Genomic DNA, 24,602 nt, shown 5'->3' on the forward strand with positions numbered 1-24,602 from the left:
AGATTAATGAAACTGTTCTTATAAATCTTCGAAAACAATGACTGGCGTGAATTGCTAAACGTCGGCAAAATGAAGATATCGACTTTTGATTTCATTAACCAGTTCGCAAGTCACACCAGCCTTTTAATCGGCAGATGCTTCAAGAACAGTTACATTTAATAAACGCATTCTTGCCATTGTTATACAATAGTGATGAGTCGTTAGCTTGCATTTTCATGTACCGACAAAGAACAAAATTGAAAGTTTTTGCACACCTTACACACTAAATGTTGCCTATCGTACAATCCTAGTCGGATTACGTCCACTGAATTTATTGCAAGAAAGGAATGCGTCTAATTAATTAAGCTGGAGGAATTCTTCTGACGTATATTTCTTTGGTCATTTACACAAGGTTTGTGTTTTTACAGCTCAGAATTTCCATTAATACGTATGGTAAGGTTCAGAGCCGCATTTTCTGAAAAGTTCCTTCCAGAAATCTCGATCTGCCCTTTCGGGTGCTTGGCCGATTGTCAGATCTTTGTTGATGTCCAAAAAAGACTCTTCCTCGTCAAATTTCGGCCAAGTAACGTTTTGAAGTAGAGGATCCGAGTACGGCGTCGGATTGCCGGTTGTAACGAAATTGGTCCAAATCGTCACCAGTCGCTTACGAATCAAGTCATCTAAGGGAGTTCTAACGTTAGTCCATCTATTTCGGACATAAAATAAGTACAATATGTCTTCATAGTGGCCAACCCCACCTGAAATGTGAACTACCAGAGGTTTGCGTTCAAGTCTTACTACTCACCATGGTAGGACATTGGTCTGCTTCCGTTATAAGAAAGTATGTAGTAGTATACGTCGGCTTTCTTCGCCAAAAGTTGTGCAGTTTTTGCAATTCCTCTAGTAAACAAATCTTGACTCATGTACTAAACTACTATTAAAAACTGCGTAAGTGAATACCTTTACCTACCTTTGTCCAACTGAAAGGGTCAGTTACGGTCTTGTTGTGAAAATAAAACGTTTTCACCTCGTCCAAGGTTTTTTTAGAACATGCTGAATCGCGTGGGATGTTCATTGATGATGGAATTAGGATTTCCGGCGATGTTTCGTACAAGTGAAGATTAGTAGTCCCGGAGTGAATATCTAAGTTTAGGAATAAACTACAATTATTAATTTACAGGCAAATACTGAACTCAATCTTGGTTCAAAAACAGGAGAGTGCCGGCAATATGGCTCCTGAGAGTCGAATGTCACAATCAGTAGTCAGATGGAATATTTACCCTCTTATACACGAGGTGCATAAAGCGGAGGGGTGCTTTTGAGAAACGAATTTTTACCTCATGCAGTTGGAATATCCTTTCCACGTTCCCAGACACGGATGGTCGTGCAACAAAAATAGGAAAATGTGATAGTTTCTGTTAAAAGAAAAATGTGTGTCCACTACTCTAAGATCTAATGTGACTTTATACAAAATCCATCTTCACAGGACCATAGCGGGAGCTACCGTTACTGGACATTCACGTTACAACCAAAAAGAGAGATGGAGCAGGGGAATATCAGGGTTCGCCTTTTCCATTAAGAAGTTTGTGTAATCAGTAATCGCACAATATAGCTTAAAGAAAATATAGCGCAAAAGGTGGTGGAATAAATAGGGAAGTGTGAAAACAAAGGGGTTAATAATGTAGGTTGGGCAAAAAGAAAGCGAGAAGAAAATGATATTAGAAAATACACGAAAGAATTAATAATAAAAGTATATCGAGACAGAACGATGCAACAAGCATAAGGATAAAGAAGAAAGTGTGAAAACAAAGGATACTAGACAAATTGAAAATAAAATTTCGTAAGTGATAAAAGAGTGAAGGAAGTGTGAAGAAACATACTTGAAGAAAGCATGCGTTAAGGAATAAGTCGTGAACAGACTAGATATGGGTGAACCAAACGTGATAGACCCGTGAAGGAGGCGTGGCAGCGTTGTGAAAGAAACTTGAGGGAGTATCGAATGGTCAGTAAAGGGGTAAAGGGGTTCTGTGGCGAGGCAGATGAAACTACCGAGCATGTGGTCTGTCACTGTGACGCTTTGATCAGGGACAGGACAGATATCAACTCCTTGGAGACAGATATCTGGAACCGAGGAGGGTGAAGCAACTTAGGCTAAACAGGGTCCTATCCTTCATTGAGAGGAACGGGCTCTGAACTCAGTTGCGAAGAAAGGGGGTAGGTAAAATGGGCCTCTGATGTGCCTAAGTGCTGCCCGGTCGGGCTCCCCTGAGAATAGAATAGAATAGAAAGGGGTAAAGAGAAGTGTAAAAAAGCGAGACAAATAAAAGAAAAAGGCACAAAGCCCTTGTGTTATAAGCAAAACAAGGATGCAAAAAGTGACCCGTGTAATAAAAAAAATGAAAAGTTTTCGCCTTAAGGCGAGTAACATTAGCCCATATCCATAAATTAATCAGCACCTACGTCCCAAAATGTCATATGACGGACTATTTATATGTAAAAAGAAAAAGTTAAGGGTAAATATACAAGAAACTTTCGCAGTATGCGCATGAGGAAATTAATTGTCAAGATTTTCCTTGGCTCAGGTGCCAGATCAGTAAGCTACCGAATTCAAAAAGAACAAACTAATTATCTTGAAAACTATAGGAGTAGTTAAGGCCTCGGGCGGACGGACGAACGGACGGACAAAGTGGCCATAATAGCACCTTTCAGCATAAGTTCGAAAATGCACGAAAAAGGCGTTCCCAACGCGGGGGGTTTCCTATGAAAGTGAAGACGTGAATGGGTGTAAAGAAAATTGAAGAAGAATGAAGAGTTTAGGGGGGCAGATACCTTAAAGAAGGCGCATAGGAGATGCGACCGAATCGTCCAGAGGATGTAGTAAAGAAGCGAAGGGATTTAAGAAGGCCAATGTGAAGGAGGCAATTACAGAATATTGAAGGGGTGTGGCCCAGCACAGGTTTTCTTTTATGTCTAAGAATATGCGTATCAAATTTGGTTCCAAACGGGTCAGCTTTTTAGTACAAATCGACAGACAGACCGACATTATCGAAATTTTGTTTGAATTGGATTCCTGATGCTTCAAAACGTGTATTTCCGTCAAGAAGGTAGGGGATGATTTTGTACCCCAATGGAATAGCTCTCTCTTATTAGCGTACGGGTGGTAAAAATGAAGGAACGCGAAAAATGCGTAAAAAAAATAGGTTAGGAAACTATGAAGGAAGCAACATGTAAGGAAACGTGAAGGGGTCTTAAAATTCGCTTGAAACAAGTGTGTAGGAAATAAACATAGAAGAAAAGTGCGCCAAACGGAAGCTCGAAAAAAGAAGACGGGAGAAAAGAAAGCGTGAAAGGAAAGGAATAATGCAGCGAGATCGTGAAGTAGACACGACAGAATTAAAGAATCGTAAAAATGTAGCGGCAAGGAGATGCGTTAGGAAAAGATATGTTATGAAAAGGAGGAGACTGACGGGAGAGTAAAAGCAGGATGCCTAAATTAAAGAAATGTTAACGATTGAGAAGAATGTACGTAAAACGAGGAAGAAAAAGTAAAAATGTTGCAAATGAGGAAAATATCATGAAGGAGGCGAAACGAGCATAAAGTGTACTCGTAATGGTGAAGAAGGCGTAAAATAAGGAAGAGGATGCATGAAAAAAGTCTGAAAATAGTATGAGTAGGAAGATTAGAAGGAGAGGTCGTGAAAGTGATATGAGGATACGCAAAAAAGAAGCGCGGAGGGGCAGGAAGTACAAACGAATTTTGAAAGTTTCATCCATAGATTAAAGAGTGAGGGCGTAAAAAAGCGTGAAAGGGATCTGAAAGATGCATTAAAAAAGTATACGTTAAATAGGGGGTGGTAGCGGTGAAAGGAGGATGTTATACGGTAACGGGGGGATAACATATGAAGCAGGCTGGAGAAACTGTCGCGCATCAGGAAGCATGCGCAGGTATCGTGATGGAAGCGTGCAGGAAACAAAACGGACATGTCATGGAGATGTAAGTGAAAGACAGTGAAGGATGTTAGGAAGGAGGCCTAGAGCAGTGAAGCGTTAAAAAATAAATGTTATGAGCCTAGAAGGCGCGAAGGAGTTGCAAACGAGGCGTAAATTTGACATAAAGGACGCGTCAACGAACTAGGAGGTGGATGCGATCAATGCGTTAACAGGATACGGGAGGGGGAGGGGGGCGATAGATGGGTGCAGGAGAGCCGAAGAAAACTGATGAAAGTAAAAGGGTGGAAACATGAAAAAGTTGTGAAGGAAGCATATGGAGGTGTAAAGATGACTAGTGGACATTATTAACACTTGAAGCCCCAAGCTTTGTTACACGCCCCCACGAGAAGTCAATTTACCCTATATGTATTTCAACTCAATTTTGTGTTTCCGATAGTGTTTTTGCATGGTGTACTACATTATATTGAAGTTATTTAATTATCGTTACTACTTATATGTTTGTCATTTCTTAAAATATATTTGTTGTTTACCATATACGGTGTGTTCGAGATAAGAGGGTCACCTCAATATCTCTTTTAATTGGGGAAATATGAAGAATTTGCAAAATATAATTTTGTATGTGACCTTATGATTTCTCCGATCGCATATTGAAACTTCCGGTACCACTTCCGGTTTGGCAGAAATTGGAGGCCACTTTTGTTTTTCAAATGCAATGTCTACGTTTTTTTTAAATATTTGAAAAGAGGAATCAATTAGCTGTACGACAACACAAAATACAGTCTGTATAATAGATCTTTGATCGCGTATGTTTCGAAACAAGCACGCAGTGTTCTGTTTCAGTCGTTAGCGTATAAATCAGAACTTTTTTAAATTTTATTTTGCTTTTATTTTTGAGTGGGCGGGATTTCAGCCAAGGTTGCTCTACCAAACCTAACCTACTATTCATTTACAAATATCCATGCCCGAACCCGGATTCGAACCAGGGACCCTTAGCACAACAGTTCAGCTTTATTTTATTTATTTATTTTATTTTTATTTATTTATGATAACTTGATGCGTGCCTGCATTGATTTCATTTCATACCGATCGGCTTTTGATGCCGGTCAAAGATCCATTATACAAACTGTATGTACAAAACAATGGAGACATTTGTGATTCAGTATTTAGAAAACATGTATTTAACATGCCGTGTGCTGTCGGGATGCGTATGCCTTTTTATTTAATTAATCTACTCCCCAAATAAGAAAAAGTCATAAAGCCACAAACTTCTATTGCCAAAAATAAGGGCGATTTATAAATTTAAATCTTTAATGTGGTCAATTGACCCTTTCTGGGGCTTCTAGTGTTAAGGAGGCGTATACATTGGAGACGTGAAGAAAGAGACTTGAAAAAGCAACAGTGTAAAACAGAGAACTGGCAGATAAAGTGGAGCCATATCACTCCACCAATCCAATAACTACAACTTACAGTCATATGCAAAGGATCCTTCTTCAGTTGTGTGCCCAATTATGTGCGGTACTTTCGCAAATTTCCCTTCATCTAGCAATTTAAACGCTCTTTCCGTAATAAAAGCAGTGGGTCCCTCGGCCTCAACGCTTGGTGCAAATGAATGGGCATCGTACGGTATGAAATCACCCTGGAATACCTTAACGTAGAAATTTGGACCTAAACGTAAACACGCATACCATGATTGACTTGTTGTACACGGTTTTTACTAAAACCCTATAGTCTACACGCCGAAGCTCTTCCACAATAATGCTGGTATTGTCAGAGTCTATCCCTAAACCTTTTGCTAACCTGCGCATTTTTTCCAGCGGGTTTCGTTGCAACGCCCATCGATTTAGAGGTGTTCCACTTAAACTAATCGCTCTGTGAAAGAGACCTGAATTGCGTAAAATTGGCGTAGATTCTTGTGTAACGCGCACCTTGGCTTTTTGGCGACAAACAGTGGAGTATTACGGATGCCGCTCCTGCACTTGCACCAGAAATCGTAACTCGATTAGGATCCCCGCCGAAGTTCTTGACGTTGCGCTGTATCCAGTGAAGCGCGAGCAGTTGATCCTTGAGGCCAAAGTTACCGGTGGCGCATTCATCTGTGGTACTGAGAAAACCGAAGATATTAAGCCGGTATTGTACGTTAATGTAGACGACTGGTTTCTCCACGAAGTAATCTGGTCCACTAACATGTGGGGCCCCGAAAACGAAAGTTCCTCCATGGATCCACAGCAGGACTGGTAGCAATTCCTTTGATCCGTTTCGTGACTGTGTTCGGTATTGAATTAATGTGGTGAAACTGACGAGTAACTTACGGTGAGGGGTTCCGAAATTTCGAGATAAAGACAGTCTTCGCTTCCGAGAACGGCAAGTGTTAAAAAATATTGATCAGGTTGCGCGCAACGATCGGGGAGTTTTGTTGCGTTTCTTACTCCCTGCCATGCTTCGTGTTTGACGGGTTCCTGTAACGATTTTGCTATCGAAAAATTTCAAAGTAGGCAGTACCTGGAAACGTAAATGGCCTATCGGTGGGCTTGCGTAGGGCACGCTCATGAAGCTGTAATACTGGACATTTTGGTCAATTTCACTGGTTTTCAGTTCGCCACGAATCAAGCCGTATTCAGTACTTCTTATCACTTCTGGTGTAGCCTAAAAATTGATGGCTTTATTGCACACACTTAATCACTTAATACCAACAGAATAACATAGGCCCAGCATAAGCAGCACTAGGATCACGTAGAAGTGACAATTCATCGCTTATGTTTTCAACACTAATTTAATGTAAAGCAACTCTAGGATATCGCTATCGTGATTTTATCTAGTGAATAGTTGTACTTTACCCAGTCAAAACGTGTTGAAATACATACGAAGAAAAACTATATCTATTTGGCAAGAAATCCTAATCCATTATGGGACTTGAAGTTTACTATGATCGAGATCCAATTAGGAAAATTCGTGTTTCATAATTAAGACAAGGTCTACTTTTGTATTTCAATAATTTCGTCGTCCAAGATGCTTGTAAATGCAATGTCTTAACTTCGACGCTGCCTATAAAAGGAAAAGTCGTAAAATATTAAAAAAAACATGATTTCTTAATATTAAGTCTTAAAATAAAGTCACCAAAACATGCCTTAATGGCTAACATACAAAATTTATGTAAATCAATGATGTCTCTGCATGTAACCAGTTGGAGCGAACAAAACTGTCACAACAAAACAATTATGTTTATTACTCCCTACCAAGCTTGCACAATGGGATGATAATAACAGTTTACGTCCGGCAACAAAGCGACCCAGAGAGGTACGGAGATGAATGGTAATATCTCTTTTCAGCAAGTGCCGTTTGTTTTCACATTTTAGAAAATTAATGAATGTCGTTTGTGGACATAAACCCGCGTGTGGATGACCTTTTGGTGCTCATAAAAACGAAAAGGTTTAATATTATCGGTGGGATGTCTTTTTAGTAGCGCGCCGTGATATCGGCCACTCATTTGCTTCTGAGTGATTTTTCTGGTACCATTCGTGTAACCTGTGTAGTTGTCCAATTTTAGAGAATTTACAGTTTTATTTACTTGTTCGGAATTAACACAGATGTTTTATATTTAACTTTCTTTGAGAAACTATAAATGTTCCTTCGTGTAGCTGGTTATATAAAGATAATTGCGTAACCACGAAACACTAATGTTGGTAGATTCACCTCTGTGTTTTGGGGTTTCAGTCTTCACAGAGAAATTGAGGCCATTCATTCTTTATACGCCACCAGAGCAATTATTTATTAAAGTCTATTGTAATAACTATTACATCAAAGAAAAATTGCAGTTTTGAAAAAAGAGGTAGCTAGGATAATTCTACAACACTGTAGTCAACTGTTAAATATTAACAGCACTAAGTTGAGAAATCACAATTTTTTCAGTTTACACTAGTTCTAGTTATATAAAGTATGTGCTTAATTTGTGCAGCTATGTCCGTTAATTATTTATCAGCAATAATTAAACTGAAATATACGTTTTAGGAGCACAAATTTAAAATTATGTGCGTGTTTTCCCAAATAACACAAGTACGTACCTTGCAAATACATTACGTACAGCGCTGGATTTACGGACGTACAGTTTATGTAAAATTACAGCTAATGTACGTACATTTCACGTAAATGTCTAGGTACGTACTTTGCCGTACGTACATTAGACGTACTTATGTTCGTATCATGTATTAACGTACGTAATACATACTTTTCAGCACATACATAGTACATACTTTTAGTAGAAAAAATTACGTGCCACGTACATGAATCAGACGTACATATTTGTCCCATGGACGTACGTACGTAAAATGGAACGAAAATGTACGTACAGTGGACAATGCGTGCTAGAGTCTTCTATGAGCACTATGCTGCCGATATTCATTTACCGGAAACCATTGTTCCTTAAATTTCTCCTCAACCTTCCATAAAATGTTTGCAAGTTTTTGTTAGGTTCCTTAAGGCCTCGATCTACTCCAAATTTTCTTCACGTTCTCCTCAAACTACTCCCAGTTTAGTCTTAAATAACTCCCGTCAATTTTCTGTCAAATCTTTTCAAGACATTTCATCAATTTCGTTCAAGTTCATATCAAGTTCAAGCTCTCCTCGAAATTATCACAAATTCTCACCACATGATAGCCTCAAGTTTTACTCAAATTCCTCTTAAACATCTCTTAACTCCCTCTGAGATTATTTATTCAAGATGCCCTCCAGTAACCTCCAAGATTAACCTCAAATTCCTTTCAAAGGGACTAATGTACCATTACATTTCTGTAGATTGTTCGGCATTTATTTCCCAATCGGCGAGCAAATGGAGGCTTTTTTGGGATTCGGTTAAAAAGTTCACCTAATTTTTTACGCTAGTAAGAATGGTGCAACCTGAAATTGAACCAAGTTGTGAATGGATATTAAATTTACCAAACCGGGGCACCGGAAACGGGTCTGGAAATTTCAAAACTTAAAAGTATACACACTTACCCTCAGACGGCCTGTCTTCGGTTGGAGAAATTGTTTTTTCTTTGAAGGTTCACGGCCCAGGATTTCCATCGATGCCAAAGTAATTATTAGTGAAGTTCGCGTTCGTATGTGATAAATTTACAATTTCTATACTGTGTGTCCTATTTTGGTAGTGGGCCATCGATTCATGGAGATTTTTTTTGTTTATTGTATTCATACTAACTAACACAACCAATACCAATGAATAAATATGGCTGACAGTAAAAAATTTGTAACGAAAATGTATCAAAATAGAAAAATAATACTTTATTTATTTTTGTTAGAAATTTTCAGGGAAATTTTATAAAAGAAAATATTTTATTAAATTTCCAGAACGACAAGAGCCAGATTGTGCTACGGTAGTGCGTCTAAAAACTAATTTGCTACGTTTTGGCAGGTATTCTAAACCTATTAAAAATCATGAACAAGGGAACGAACCTGGCAAAATAAATGTTTTAGCTTGTGTAGAAGCAAGGTCACAAATTTCGTGCAGAAAAATAGAAGATGAGGTAGGATTTTCTAAAATGACGGTTCCAAAAATTTTGAAAAAATGTAAACCATATAAAGTCAATATTGTATTGCTAACAAAATCAACATATCATTTTCGAACCGGTTGGGTTTCAGTGTATCATATTTTGGGCACTAAAATTGTATATTCCATTTTTGACGGTGGCTTAACTACCATTTTGTACCTTGCAATAGTGCAAACCAAATTGCCAGAATATATAGTCGTCCTAATGAAGATTGGCTTGGAGGTACGGTCATTGACAAAAGTAATGACCGTCTGGTCCTCCAGCGGCTTTGTTCATCTTCTAAATCACAATTAAATACGCGTTAACGTACTTGCAAGGTTGTAAGCCTGTGATGATTGGTGTTTCTTTTGAATAATTGAGAATGCCGAGGAACATTATTTTAGTCAGTGGCTGCACATTCGTCCATGTATTTTTCGTCTAAAAATTTGCTTGCCGAACATTTCCCACTACTCGATCGTGACGTTTTCTAAACGCGAATTATTCTTAGGACGAGTACCCTTTGGAGAACTTCTTGCGTGCTAATTTTCTAAGGGTTAACAAGCATGGGCGACTTTTGCGAGTATTCTTGGACCTGCGGCCAATACTTTGAAGACTAGTTTTTCGGAGATGGAGAAGAAGGAGGCGAATATTTTGAGGTAGATTTATTATTATTCATTCGGCGAGTATAATGGCAACAAATTATCTGTGAATTTGGAGAGTGTGATTTTATGTAGCGTATACTCCAGGGGTAAAGATTTCGGGGGTGAACTAATTTTAGCGTCAACTTCTTCGAGGACTAATTCTGATGTGAAGATTTTGAATACGACAGCTAATTAAATGTGTCATGGAGTCCCATATTTTGAAGATGGTTAAGGTTGGTAAATTTCGGGGATTCACATATTCCAAGGATTATTTTTTTTAATGGATTCTTTCGTGTTTTCGTTTAATGAGTTCTCCAGGGGCAAATTTTTCGGGTTCCAAAATTACCCGGAGGCTAGTTTTTATCATCCGAGAATTTTCTTCATCCAAGATTTTTCAGGAGTGTAGGTATGTTTCGGAGACAAACATTTCGTGGGGAAAAAATCTATTGATGCAGATATTAAGACGAAAATAGAGTTGTTGTTGTTGACACAAAACCTTCCCCCTGAAACTTTATTTATGAAATAATATTCCGACTAGTTTTGGCAATAGTTATTTACATAAAAGTCAGGAAAACGACACATTACTGGTGAGGAAACATTGAAGTGCGAGGCCCCTTTGGGGACGAGTACTTTAATTTCCGAGTCAGGTAATGTCATTTTACTGACGAGTTTTGTATTAAATTTTACCCTAAATCGTATTTTAATATAAAATTTTTCTTTTGATTAATGTCAATATGTCGGTGATGACAGGAGTCATTATAGACATTTAGCAATGTCACAGATGCGTCCGGTAAAGTGACAAACGGCAAGAAACCTAGTCTACTCTGCCTCATGGAAAGTAAAATTTCCTGACAGAAAGTAGTCCTGAAAATGGACGATTTTGGGTAAAAGTCATTATCAAGTAGTTCTGTTGCCGAACTAGTCGTAAAATTGTTTCATAAATAATGTTTAATGGAGAAGGTTTCGTGTCAACTTTAAACAAACCTTATTCATCCCACCAGGTCTGTGAAGTTGACGGCACCCAAACCAATTTCTTTACATTTATAGGTGGAATTCATTTGTTTATCGTTTGTTTAGGTTTGTTCAGCCATTTTTGACGTTTGTTTAGGTTGGCGTCTAACGAAAAGCAATATAGGTTATGGGTGCCGCCAGGCGCCAGCTTCACGTCAGCGGCACCCATGGTGGGATTTTGCACTTTTATTGATTGCAATCGTTTGTTTATCGTTTGTTTAGGTTTGTTCAGCCATTTTTGACGTTTGTTTAGGTTGGCGTCTAACGAAAATCAAAATAGGTTATGGGTGCCGCCAGCTTCACGTCAGCGCCACCCATGGTGGGATTTTGCACTTTTATTGATTGCAATCGTTTGTTTATCCTTTGTTTAGGTTTGTTCAGCCATTTTTGACGTTTGTTTAGGTTGGCGGCTAACGAAAATCAAAATAGGTTATGGGTGCCGCCAGCTTCACGTCAGCGGCACCCATGGTGGGATTTTGCTCTTTTATTGATTGCAATTGTTTGTTTATTGTTTGTTTAGGTTTGTTCAGCCATTTTTGACTTTTGTTTAGGTTGGCGTCTAACGAAAATCAAAAATGGTTTAGGGTGCCGCCAGCTTCACGTCAGCGGCACCCATGGTGGGATTCTGGACTTTAATTGATTGCAATCATTTGTTTATCGTTTGTTTAGTTATTTCTGACGTTTGTTTAGGTCGGTGTTTTACGAAAATCGATATGGGTTTTGGTTTGATTACAAAAGTGAAGAATTTGTTATTACCAAAAAGCGAGACAGGGATAGTTGTGACAGCAATGAAACCGACCTATGTTCAATCGTCGGGGACGAAGATTTGGCTCCTAATGATTTACGGTGCAGCGAAAATTGGAGAAACAAGATAGGCAAAAAAGCACACCCACCAAAAAAATCAAAATACCTTACACCGTTTCCTGAACTAGACGCTGCCGTACACGCCAGTCAATTAAAACAACCTTCCTTGGCGTTATTAAAAAATGGGAATATGTGCCCGTACCTCGCCATAAAGGATGCAACAGTGAAAATTAATAATTCCTGTGCTTTTGATGCACTAGTATCCATTGCGAGTAACGCTTACATAGAACTAGAAGCATATCGACAATTTGTTGATCTGCAAAGTGACATTTTGTTTTTTAAAACGGCGAAAAGTTTAGCAACTGTAGGAGCTATAAAGGCAACATATGAATACCGGGCTGAAGCACTTCGCCAAATACTCCAACCAAACATTATGCTTCCAAAACCTTTACGTTCCAATCGAACAGTCGTAGAGTACGATTGTACCATCAATATAGTACGATTAGCACGCCAATTGCTTGATGGCTATCCTTCAATTACACTAACTTTAAACTGCAGTACTGGTTGTCAGCGACCAAAAAAAATAGACTTCGTTGTGGTCGATACAGATCCTGCAACGATAGTTAACGAAGGGATCCAATCAATTGTACCTGCAATACACAAATCGTTAGGACTACAGTTCCAGCCGGGTCAAGACCGCTTACGTAACAAAAAACCACATCACGATTGTACAGGTTCAATAACTACCCACAACCACATATTAGTCGATACCGATTTTATTGGCACACAGCTGCCATTCAAAAATCAATCCAACAATAGTCCTGTGCGTTTGAATCAAATACCAAAAACAATTAAAATATCTGAGTGTACTCATCAACTGCTTGGAGTGGTAGCTTTTCGCCCGGGGCACTACACTTGCTACAATCGAAGACTTGCGAGCGATTCTTGGGACCTTCACGATGGACTAGTGAATAAAGTCCGTAAAAACATTTCTGGCATAGAAGAGATTGTCCCACATCTACTCTTTTACATTTAATAATAACTATTTCTGCAGTACTGTTATGATATTTTGCATTGAAATAAAAAATTGAGGAAAGAGGGTACATACATAAGACGTACGCTTGTTGGGATCCAATTAGGCTTCTCAATATGACCGACTTTTGCAGTTAATTGACATTTACGGTAAAATGAAATACCTACAATGGTTAGCTAGCTGTAAATCGTGTAATATAATAAAGTCAAAAGCTACAGAAGAAACGAAAATTACATTTCATAGGTGGTAACCATGTTATATTTCTTAAAATGGTTTTTTCACGATATTTAATTTCATTCATTTTGCAGGTTGTGATACAAATCCATTACCGTAGCAATAGTGTATAAAACTGTGTAAAACAACATTTTGAAATACATCTACTTTTCAGGTTTCCTTTTAGATAGATGGATTTGGTTTATAAGAAGTGATGAATCTGTCTGTAGTACTTTCAGTACACTATCCGCCAAAAAAATAAAAATTTAATGTGTGTACGCCACTGCGCGTATGAACGTCCGCCATATTGAGAAGCCTAATAGGATCCTAGCTAATAATACATAAGTTCCTTCCTTAACCCTTAGCCTTTTAATTTAACGGTTGTGAGGAATACTTTGCTGTTCTAATTCAAAAGTCATTATGAGTCGTTATGACCGTTACTGGCGAACCTGAGACCCTCATCCAATGTCCTAAGACACCGATCTAAACAACCCTCAGCTGTGGCTAAACAAATGATAAACAAACGATTGCAATCAATAAAAGTGCAAAATCCTACCATGGATGCCGATGACGTGAAGCTGGCGGCACCCATAACCTATTTTGCTTTTCGTTAGACGCCAACCTAAACAAACGTAAAAAATGGCTGAACAAACCTAAACAAACGATAAACAAACGATTGCAATCAATAAAAGTGCAAAATCCCACCATGGGTGCCGATGACGTGAAGCTGGCGGCACCCATAACCTATTTTGCTTTTCGTTAGGCGCCAACCTAAACAAACGTCAAAAATGGCTGAACAAACCTAAACAAACGATAAACAAATGATTGCAATCAGTAAAAGTCCAGAATCCCACCATGGGTGCCGCTCACGTGAAGCTGGCGGCACCCTAAACCTATTTTGATTTTCCTAAGACGCCAGCCTAAACAAACGTCAAAAATAGCTGAACAAACCTAAACAAATGATAAACAAACGATTCCCACCTATAAATGTAAAGAAATCGGTTTGGGTGCCGTCAACTTCACGGACCTGCAAGGCCCCATGGCGTGCCTGCTACTGATGCGATACAGAGAAACGGGCAGGGTATGTGAATGAGGATCATTCCCCCTGAGCGTTAGGCGACTCAGTGCGTTTCTTGAACGGTTTTCTCAGACCCGACCCCTCCGTTCCCAAATGTTAGCTAGCCGAAAGAAATTGATTGAAGTCCATAGAATTCACCCTTCTATATTGATTTGTTCTTGTTTAGTTTAGAAACCATGTTTGAGGTTCTATTTTAATTGTAAATGATTTATACCCGGCTATGGAACTCGGTCTTAGAACCGACTTCGCTAGGCCCGGAAGTCAAGTAAGATTGAATGTTATATTTCCACTCATTTCCCCCTCTTTTATGCTCGAGTACAAATTATGCTAATATTTTATTATCATGTTGCTTTGTACTTTATTATGCTCTTCGGTGCCGACAATTCGGTGGGTGGGGTAGGTTATAATAAACTAACAGAATATATACAATATGTGCACCACGCCGTTTGGAGTTAATAAGCGGAGCAACGGCGAATCTCCGGGGAAATAAATAAACGCAATTATCCAGAAGACACTCAATACGTGTATTTTATTATAAACATGCGAATACAATAATAGAACAAATATTTTGACCAGCTTACAAACTGACATGCAACTCAACCACTCTCGCAGTTCAGATGGTACTGTAGAGATATGGTATTTTGCGACCTGCAAAATAACTATTATTATGTAAAATTGTTAAATGCAAATTGGGAAAGAAGTGAGAAACTAAGTGAGCATTTATCCTGGACGGTTTTCAATAGCTCCTTTCTCATCCTCGTAATCAATCAAGTCCCTAGAGCTATTCTCGTGTGATTAAGAGAGGACACCCCTGAATAGATTTGATTGTTTTTGATATTAACGTTACGTTTTATTTATGTTAGCCGATTTTTAGAGCGACACACCCATACCCGTTCTGCTTTAGTATGTACGACTATCTATGTGCCATAGATCTACTACATTAAAAGTTAACCTTATGGTAACTCCAAATTCTTTGTATTCATTTGTTTGTGATGTGACCCGTGGCCCCCCACGTACAACTGAACCTTCAAACAGTGCTTGGTCGTCCCCTCTTTTATTAATCCCAAAGTTAGGAGATAAAGAATATCGTTTTTGTGTGGACTTTAGGGCCCTAAACCGAGTTACCAAAAAAGACGCGTACCCACTACCACATTTCATCGCAATTTTAGATACGCTTCACGGTACCAACTTTTTAAGCATGATGGACATAAAATCTGCCTATTGACAAATTCCTATGGGGTCGTCTAGTAGGGAATATACGGCATTTGACTGTTCCAGACAGAGGGCTTTATCATTTGTAAACGCATGCCATTTGGGCCAACAAACTTCCCTGCGTGTTGGTAATCGATTGATATAGGTCCAGTAACGCTCTTAACAATTGCGCACCAAAAGAATGACGTCGTAATTGACTTCAGTGAGCCACAAAAAAAAACCGTAAAAGGCAAAAGTATTAATGACCTGAAGATAAAATGTAAGGTAGTACGCATGCATGTCTTTGGTTCATATGCTTTGTTGGAAGCTTTCACATACGCACGTGGTGTTCCACTTTTTAATTACAGTATTCATTAAAGTTTTGAATGAATGCACCAATGGATATAAGATTTAACCTTTGACATTTTCTTCATATATCGACGTGGATCTGACAAAAAGACGTAAGCGGTGTTGTACACAATTTGTGCAGTGATGAAAAAACTGATTTGTTGTTTATAGAATTTGAATTAAGTCACTGTCTTGATCCTAGCTACTTGAAACACGTTCTTGTTCAATACTAAAGAATTACTTTCTATGACAATTGCTAAATTTTCTTGTAATTTAAAAAAAATGTCGCTTAAGTCTTTTGTATCTGATGAGTGGCGTTTACGTCTCTATTTGACAGCACTTACGCGTTTTTGATATCTTACTAACAAAACAATTATGGCGCTTAAGCGGCAATTGCGTCTTTTATAAACTTATGAAAATTTTTTATTACTGTCGGATACGCATTTCTAAACTCAATAGAACAAATTAATATCGGAAAAACTGATTTCAAAAAAACAGTAAAATTTATTGAAAAAAAATATATCTCTCTATAAACTGACATGAACATTCAACAACGACAAAAATAGAAGGTATAAAAATAGTTTTTTTAGAGTTATGGCTTAAAATTCATCTTCTACATCCGTTTCTGGAAGAGTATCTTCAACGGAGACAGATGATTTTAAGGCCAAATATTCAAAATGATATTGACTGCTGATAACACCGGTTTTACACAAATTGGTTAAGTTTTTCAGCTTTTCATCATTAATAGGAAGCTCTTCGTGATATAATTGAGAAGGGATCACTTTTTTAACACTTAGTTTTACATTGTAAACTGGATCATCTATGCGGTAACCTAACCGTAATTTTACAACGCTAGGTTGACTGTCAAATTCAGCCGATTTTATTTCAGCAAATTTTATTTGTTCACCTGTTGTAGCTTTCAATTTTTTGCAATTTGAAATTTCTTTCCAGTTTAAAAATTCGGAATATGAAACAGAGCGAACAATATATGGTGAAGGTTTCTTTCTACAATTTCTCAAAATTGTAGGCCATTCAGAAGGTGCCTGGACATTCATTTTTCGTATATGTTTTTCAATAGTAGCGTGCATGCTATCAACAGGCATGTAAGTATGACCTGGTACGAGGAAGGTCAACAAAACTGTTTTAACGTTTTGAGCTTCGCTCAAAAAATATGAAATTGTAGTGAAAACAAACTTATTCTTGTTCTGCCCGGAACAACTGTCACAAAATAAACTTACGTGTTCATATAAACCTGATTTATCCACTTGTGTAAGATACCAGTAAAGGTGTGTACATATTTCATTGGATCCACGCTGACCATCTCTTTCACCCCATACAAAACAGTACCCAGTTCTGGTACCACTTTCGTAAATTGTGAAATTGTAGTAGGCATACTTTCTTGAGAAACCAATCACCATTCCGGGACCATGTGGTGTAGAAAGTACCTTCTGTAGATCAAAAGTAGCGACTATGTACTTGTTACTGTTCGATTTCTGTTGTTCACTTAAGAAAAATTCTTTTGCTTCGTCTTTCTCTTTAATGTGCTGATCATACCCTTGTTTAAGTTTTTCTGTTTTTTGCGCTTCGGAAAGCTGAGAATATTTTAGGCATTTCACACACTTGTCTTTCCTGGGAACGTGAATGCCAATATTATATTCCTTGTGTATAGTTCTCTTGAAAGTAGTGTATGCTACAGGCTCAGCTTCTTCTTTCCGTACGTGACTAGAATACAAATTGTACAAGTTGGTAAAGGATCTAATATCGGCAGGTAAATAAAGTTTTGTCGTAGAACCTCTACAATAATGAGAGGGTACTGCTGGTAATGAATTAATAAACTTTCTTAAATTATTTCTTTGCGTGTTAGTGATTTTATGTTTGGGTTCGTGCTTTCCCCGTTGGTCGCTGAAGTCCGCTACTTTTCCTTTTACTGCCGTTCTTATAACTCTTTGTGTTATGTCTAGAGTATTTATAAAGAAATGTTGGCAGACTTTATACTGGATACCGTCACGTTTAGTTAAAAAATGTTCAAATGTCGAATTACGCCGAGAATTTTCTTTTTTGGTTCTTTTGCGTTTCACAGATTTTATTCCTACGCATCCATTTATAAACGACAATTGTTTATCGTGATCGCCAATCATCCAAAAATTGTCAAAAATTTCTTGACGTTCTACTTCGGAAAACTCATTGCACTTGTTCCTGCACCGATCTTTACGGACTTTGCATGGATTACATTTTACTTGTCTAGCATCCTTTGTTACTCCTTTATAATTGGTGTATGGGGCACCTTTGTTTCTATTTTTTTTATTTTGGGTCTTTTCAGATAACACCTTCCTTCTTCTCTTTCCCCTTTTTCCTGTTTCTATTGATGTTTCAAACGCACTGGATGAAGATGATACATTTGTGCTTGGGGCAGCAGAGGGGGAACATAATTTTTGATTATGAATCGCAGCAGCAGAAGGCGAAGAATTTGTATCATTTGGGTTAACGGTAGATAATTTATCATTATGAGTGTCCGTTACAACACCGATTTCTAAAACTTGAAGACTTTGGTCGGTATAGGTATAATGTTCTTCTTGTGGATTCATACCCACTAGATCATGTTCAGAGACTTGAGGAATAGTATCTGCTACTTCGCTAAGTAACACATCGCTAGTCAAATTTTCAGGTATCAAGTCATCTACAAAAATAAAGTCATGTTCGAGAGCTTGTAATAAAGGTTTTCTTGAAGCTTCAGTGCATAGTTGCAGTATTTTGTTGGTCCTGGCACTCATTTTATGATCTGAAAATTAGACTATGCGTAAGCGACTATTTTTAACAGAAACTTTAACACTAAATACGTCAATTAAAAAAGATTATTATGCATATAGGGTTTATTATTTTGAGACCTGTGGCAGATGTGCTTTAAATAAATGTACTACTTATGGAAAATTATTAATATACATACGGAAATAAAAATGTTTTATTTTTACGTTAAGGTAGCCATAAGCACTGGCGTTTACGCCTTTTATGAATAGTCATACTAAAAAGGCGTAAGCGACACTACCAAATTTTAACCTCTATGGTGTTTGTTTTACAATTGTATTCTTACTATTATTTATTAAATGTTAGCAAAATACCTTAAATATTAACTACACAGTTATAACTTACCTCAAAACTACTTTTTCCATTAAAAAACTACGTTCACAATACACGTTGACACTGCCGGTTACGCGTCGTGCAAATGACTAGCTTTGAACTTGCGCAACAACCCAATGGCGCTTACGAAAACTTTAAAGTCAAATAAATACATATTCTAATAGAATGTCGCTTACACTGACTATACAATATCACGCGGCAATTGCAAATTAATGTCTAAGAAACATAATCTCAATTTTGAATTTTTGGCGCTTACGTCTTTTTGTCAGATCCATGTCGATATGCCAACATAACGATGCATTTAATACTTGGTTTGATAGATGGTTTCTCAGCTTCCTAACAAACTTTCATAAAAATACTATAAGAAACATGTTGTAACAGGTTCCACGGGCTTTAGAGACTTGTTTATCCACTTGTTTCTTAATGTACTACTTTTTCACTGAAATCACCTTATTTATATCTGTATTACTCATATAAATAATGAAAGTTTCAACCTTTTTCAGGGCGCTGAATAACGACTATAACGAATATATGGCTTTAAAATAGAAGTTTACAGCAAAGTAAATTTCAGAAAATCTATATGCTGTATAATATTTAACATGTACCTATCTTGTATTTTAATTCGTAAATGTTTCAATATTTAGAAAAATTTCTTTGACATTTTATAATATTTGTTGACGTTTCGTCAACCTTATCTGAAATAGACTAATTAAAATAAATCACCTTTGAAACGATTGAAGAATAGCCATGAAAACGCATCTAACTGTTTTTATTTTATGTATCTATTTCAAAGAACAATAATAACAAATATCGTTCGTGAATGTGCTCTTTAGCTGAGTAACTGTCTGAATGCGCTTTAGTATGTTAGGAATGGAGATTGCTTTTGTTGTTGAAATAGCAGCTTCCGATTTTGCGAAAGATCTTGATATCTGCAGTACACAATTCTCATCAAGCTAAAATTGTTTAAATTATTGATCTAAGCGTATTTCCGTGAATTGGTGTGTCTTTCCGAGGTAAAGCTATTTTCATAGGATTCTTTATGGCCATGGAATTGGCACCCTACAGTCGTGATTTAAACCTCCCATCGCGAATCTTTGGGCTATACGGGCAACAAGGTGGATAAAATAGGTGTAGCAGGTAAACAAGCCTATTTTGCAAAACTGCAAATAAGCTTGGAATAATTTGAATCTCCAGCACCTGAGAAACATCATCATCGAGAATGAGGGAGGTCACAGTGACTACCCTTCTTTACCGCTTAGAGTATGCCGTTATCCGCAGTACGTGCATCCTGGCCCAGCACCGAACGAATTTCCTATACTTGATCTATCCCGAAAGTGGACTGCTTGATCAAGACATGTAGGGGTGTTGGTGGGCCATTTCCTTCCTTCTTGTGGAGTAAGTTAATGAGTTTAACTGTTTTCAACGAAATTTGGTACTGTGTCATAAGTATGTCTAGTAGGCTGGGGACCATATTTGCCCACATTCCGTATAATTTGCATTGGCGAAGCAAATTCACATGGTATGAAATCATCTGGGAAATTTGAGTGATCATTTATCCGGACCGCCGCACAGATATTACAATCTCTTAAGTTATACTCCAGCTAAGGCTAATGAGTAGAACAAATTAGTAGAAAGTATCGGAAAATACAGATACTTAAGGAAAGTTCAGGTATTAGAAGGAAATATTGGAAAGTACAAAGGAGTGCGGGGTAAGCATAAATACGGAGAAGCGTAACAAAATAGAGGGAAGTAAGATATACTTACTAAGATGTAATGGCCAAAAGGAAAGTGGTGTACAATATTTTAAGCAGCGGAAAAACAGTAGAATAAGTACACCATTGACGAATTTTCAAGGAAAACTGCTCCAAATACTGAATACTGAAAAGTCCGTATGCCCCATCACTATGTTCGAGACCGGAAATTGAGTATTTCTGGTGGTGGTTGACCACTTAGACCTCTAGGGTATTACGGTAGCGACTGGTTATGGATATGGCAGAGGAATTTGCTTAGGTTTCGGTGTATCACACCGGCAAAGACGATCGTTAGCCGCAAAAGCGCAGCATGCTTAGTTAACTGCACAAAATGTGGGTGCTTTCGCATGGTTGAATAATATTTCCACTTGTTAACCCTGGTATGAAACCATAAAGTTAAACTATTATCAAAATAGTAAAATGAAGTAACAAACTTCGTACGTTTGGGTTATATGGTTTTTTAAATGCAAATGCCAAGCCGTTAATCCTTACATTTAACAAAAGTTGTCAGCGTTCTTGTTTGATATACGAGACAGGGTGAATACTAAATTCAGCATAAACATCTATTCGATGGTATCCGCAAAAAGAATGTGAATGTGATATTTGAAACAAAACACCTTCAAAAGAATTCCCTTCTAAATTTGAAAGAATCGCCATGTGAACAGAGATTAATGTTTTTCTTTCAAACTCGCAATTTAACTTTTAAAGATTATAAAAATATAAACGAAGCCAATTCGCATAAAAAAATTCCCGTGGTAGATCGTTTGGGACAAGTATGAATTATCACACGATACCACCTTACCATTTTAAAATACGAGAATAAAGGTGGAAATATGACTGACAACAATTTTAAGCTACTTGTGAGGGAAAGGTAACATTTTCCACTAATGGAAACTTTATGGAAGATGAATTTATAATAATGAGTTAAATTTGTTAAATTTTAATTAAATTTTCATTCCAAACGAGCGGGAATACGCATACTCGTATTATAAATATTTTCCCCTAATTTAAAGATTATGTGAATGTGTAAATGTTGTGATAAGTTTTCATGTAAATTCATTTCAAATTGAAGGCGAGTGTTAGTTTAGCTAAATCGGATAATATAAATGAAAATCGCTTCTTTTTCCTAGTAAATAACACCATTGATTATGCACATAAAGAGGTTTAATGAGAAAACGTTAACTATAAGGAAAATAGCGTAAAAGATGGTGCCGTACTTTCCCTTTGTCATCGCATCGCCCTTAAAGCTGATCACAGTGTAATATGTCGAGGGCAGTGAACTGTGGATTTTAATCAAAAACATCACCCTTTCAGAAAGTACTTGATCCCCGGCAACACCCCTATATATTTACTCATTGTGCGACTGCAGTTAAGTCTATTTAGGTGAAATCCATTATTTCGACATATTATAACTATAAGTGTCACTACTGAGAAAAGTCAATATGACTATGCGAAAGGCGCATTCATTACATGCTGCCCCAAACGCACACTTGTCCAAAACTTGGGTAATAAAAATTGTTCGTATGCCCCTTATTCCAAGTACGGGTGGACTTTTAATCGCACCATTCTAATATTTATATAAAACAAAATGACCACATTCCACAAATTCTTGACGAAAATCTTGTAAAAGGATATGTGATAGTACAAGAGCCTGTTATTTGTCCGCACTGCGCCAGTGTGCTGTTCCTCAACACATTACACCCCTTACTATTATTATGGTGCGTTAATAGTATCTGACGTATTTTTTTATTGCCGATAATTTGTCAAAGAACCGCCCTCAAAAGAAATCAACAAGGTATTTATGACAGAAACTAACACCTATCAATAGGTACGAACAAGTGTTGTCATTTTAACAATAGAAGCTCGAAAGCCAACTTGACACAACAATAGACAACAATAAACCGTCGACATTTCAGTATAAATTTAATATAATTCAATGAACCTACCGTGGTCGCTACTGACACCGTTTGCGACGACTTTGGATATCCTAAAGTGTGATAATAGAAGTGCATAGTAAATTACACATTTAATGATACAGCTAAACGTGTTCACAGTCATTTTATAAAATCCACTAACACTTATTTACAAACATTTTAATTGCGTGCAAGTTATAAGTTGACGAAAAAAAATTTATATTCCCTAAAATTGATACGTCTCGCTAACTAGGCGTATAAACGTGAGCCGTTAAGGGCGAAAGAGACAGCGCGAACAACTACGAACTGCAACAACGGCGAATCTAAAAGCTCAAGCTCAAGCTTTGCCCAGCCCAGGCGAAACCTCCCTCTCGTTGATGTACGAACAACCCCGAATGTTTACCCTGTTTTTGTAAGAACTTTTTTTTTATTTATGATTTATCTTTTATATTACTTTGGGAACTTTAACAGAACTTAGTAAATTTTATCAAGCTTGCCGATTATGAGAAGGGTTTGACTATTTCGATCGTAGGTCGCACTTTCGCTTTAAATTTGTATAAGACATTTATTCTCGGTTTAAATGCGCGAATGTCACACTCTTCATTGGCTTATTTCGTGGATGTTCATAAATCACAGTTTCAATACCGTATTGATTCCTACGTATCGGTCAATTTCCATGTGCATGTGCACTACCGCCCACCGTATATTTATAGGAATTTAAGTAAGACATTCGACCCTTTATTAATTACAGAGATAATGCAGGTGCGGGGTTCCGTTACATTTTTGCAACACATTTTTAACCATAATTAAACCCCATGTTAACAGCTTCAGGTTAAATACGAAAAATTTGCCGCATGAGATGAAGTTGTATACGTTATATTCCGTTGGAAAGGGAGGATTTTGAAGCATTTCTATGAATATCCACCGCTATGGTTATTAGCACTACTCCTACCAGCCTTAGCTGAGAGAATTCCACCCTTCCAGTAAGAGCCCTTTAACACGCCAACAAACGCGGAATTTGTGGTTTTATACTATGTATATTTAAAGTTGGTAGTAAAAATATTCACGAAATAAGTGCATTTATTTATCTTTTACAAAGTTCTTGAACCGTATAAAACTTTAAAGGTACATGCAGCTTTTATTGAGGATTAAATCTGAGTATCTTAAGTTCTCTACCGTAATTAACTCCGTTGCTTATCAAACACGGTAAGACTTTATACTTGAGTGAAGTGAGTTTTACACTGTTTATAGTAAAGTTCAACATATCATAAGTGTGATTTGATAAGGGTCAAGTCTAGAATTATTTTAAGGGAGGCAGTGCTAAATAAGTTTAGTGAAAGTTAGCACGCGAGGGCGCTTCAATTCATAAATTATTTTTTTTAAATTTATTCCCCAACAGGTGTTACTTATAGATGACGTTAAACCGTATCATTAAATGCAATACATTTCATTATTTAGCTATGCTGTGCTCATCAAATAAGGCGTCCTAACATGGACGAACACCACCAGTGAAACTGGAACTAATATATTAAGACTAAGATGACCTACATCGTTACCAACCGATAATATTAATCGAGTTTTTCTTATTTGTGTGTAAAGATGTGAAATTTATTCAGATTAATTCTTAATTTGATTCATGTAGGAATCTGGAATTAGTATAAATTTCTATCAGGAGAGGGCGGTAGTTTCGGAGACGTCATGTTTGTTGAGATTCCCACCAGTACCATTACCATCACCATTACATTCCCACTTCCTTCCAAACACTATAAAAGTAGAATCTCTTGCAATGGTGGGCCGAACATCAATACAATTACCCAAGTTAAGTGTCAAGTTGTCATTGAGAGATTCTGTGCTTTGGGATCGTCCGTACCATGTGAAAGACTTTTTTCAACAGCAGGGAACATGTTGACCGAAAGACCTAGCAGACAGAGCCCGAAGAAATTGGAATATTTACCAAATTTAAATGTTAATTATGAGTATTTACGCGGAAAATGAATTTATTTTGCACGTTGGTGTTTCGACTTTTTAAAAAATT

At 37.4% G+C, this 24,602-nt stretch overlaps 3 protein-coding genes across 5 annotated transcripts in view; all 3 read right to left on the minus strand.

Annotated features, from left to right (window-relative positions):
• LOC116166911 (glucose dehydrogenase [FAD, quinone]-like) overlaps positions 1–24,602 on the minus strand; it is a 361,388-nt gene that overhangs the window by 12,458 nt on the left and 324,328 nt on the right. The gene's annotated exons all lie outside the window — the stretch shown is intronic.
• Positions 352–6,984, minus strand: LOC116166913 (venom carboxylesterase-6-like). 3 transcript variants are annotated; one of them, XM_031482122.1, is made up of 9 exons: positions 6,792–6,984; positions 6,430–6,573; positions 6,240–6,386; positions 5,856–6,192; positions 5,616–5,812; positions 5,398–5,566; positions 950–1,122; positions 785–905; positions 352–737 (listed from the first exon to the last, which is right to left on the minus strand). In XM_031482122.1, exons 2-9 carry the CDS (start codon positions 6,475–6,477, stop codon positions 421–423), a joined length of 1,509 nt encoding a protein of 502 aa, XP_031337982.1. In that variant the 5' UTR covers positions 6,478–6,573; positions 6,792–6,984; the 3' UTR covers positions 352–420. The 3 variants fall into 3 exon arrangements, with proteins under 3 accessions (XP_031337982.1, XP_031337980.1, XP_031337981.1); XM_031482120.1 differs by lacking the exon at positions 6,792–6,984 and adding an exon at positions 6,622–6,756; XM_031482121.1 differs by lacking the exon at positions 6,792–6,984 and adding an exon at positions 6,622–6,742 and having other exon boundaries at positions 352–659.
• Positions 15,878–19,035, minus strand: LOC116166910. The gene is made up of 2 exons (XM_031482112.1): positions 18,916–19,035; positions 15,878–18,547 (listed from the first exon to the last, which is right to left on the minus strand). The coding sequence occupies exon 2, from the start codon at positions 18,537–18,539 to the stop codon at positions 16,368–16,370; it is 2,172 nt and encodes a 723-aa protein (XP_031337972.1). The 5' UTR covers positions 18,540–18,547; positions 18,916–19,035; the 3' UTR covers positions 15,878–16,367.

This window comes from Photinus pyralis, unplaced genomic scaffold, assembly GCF_008802855.1.
Source record: "Photinus pyralis isolate 1611_PpyrPB1 unplaced genomic scaffold, Ppyr1.3 Ppyr1.4_LG3b, whole genome shotgun sequence".
NCBI lineage: Eukaryota > Metazoa > Arthropoda > Insecta > Coleoptera > Lampyridae > Photinus > Photinus pyralis.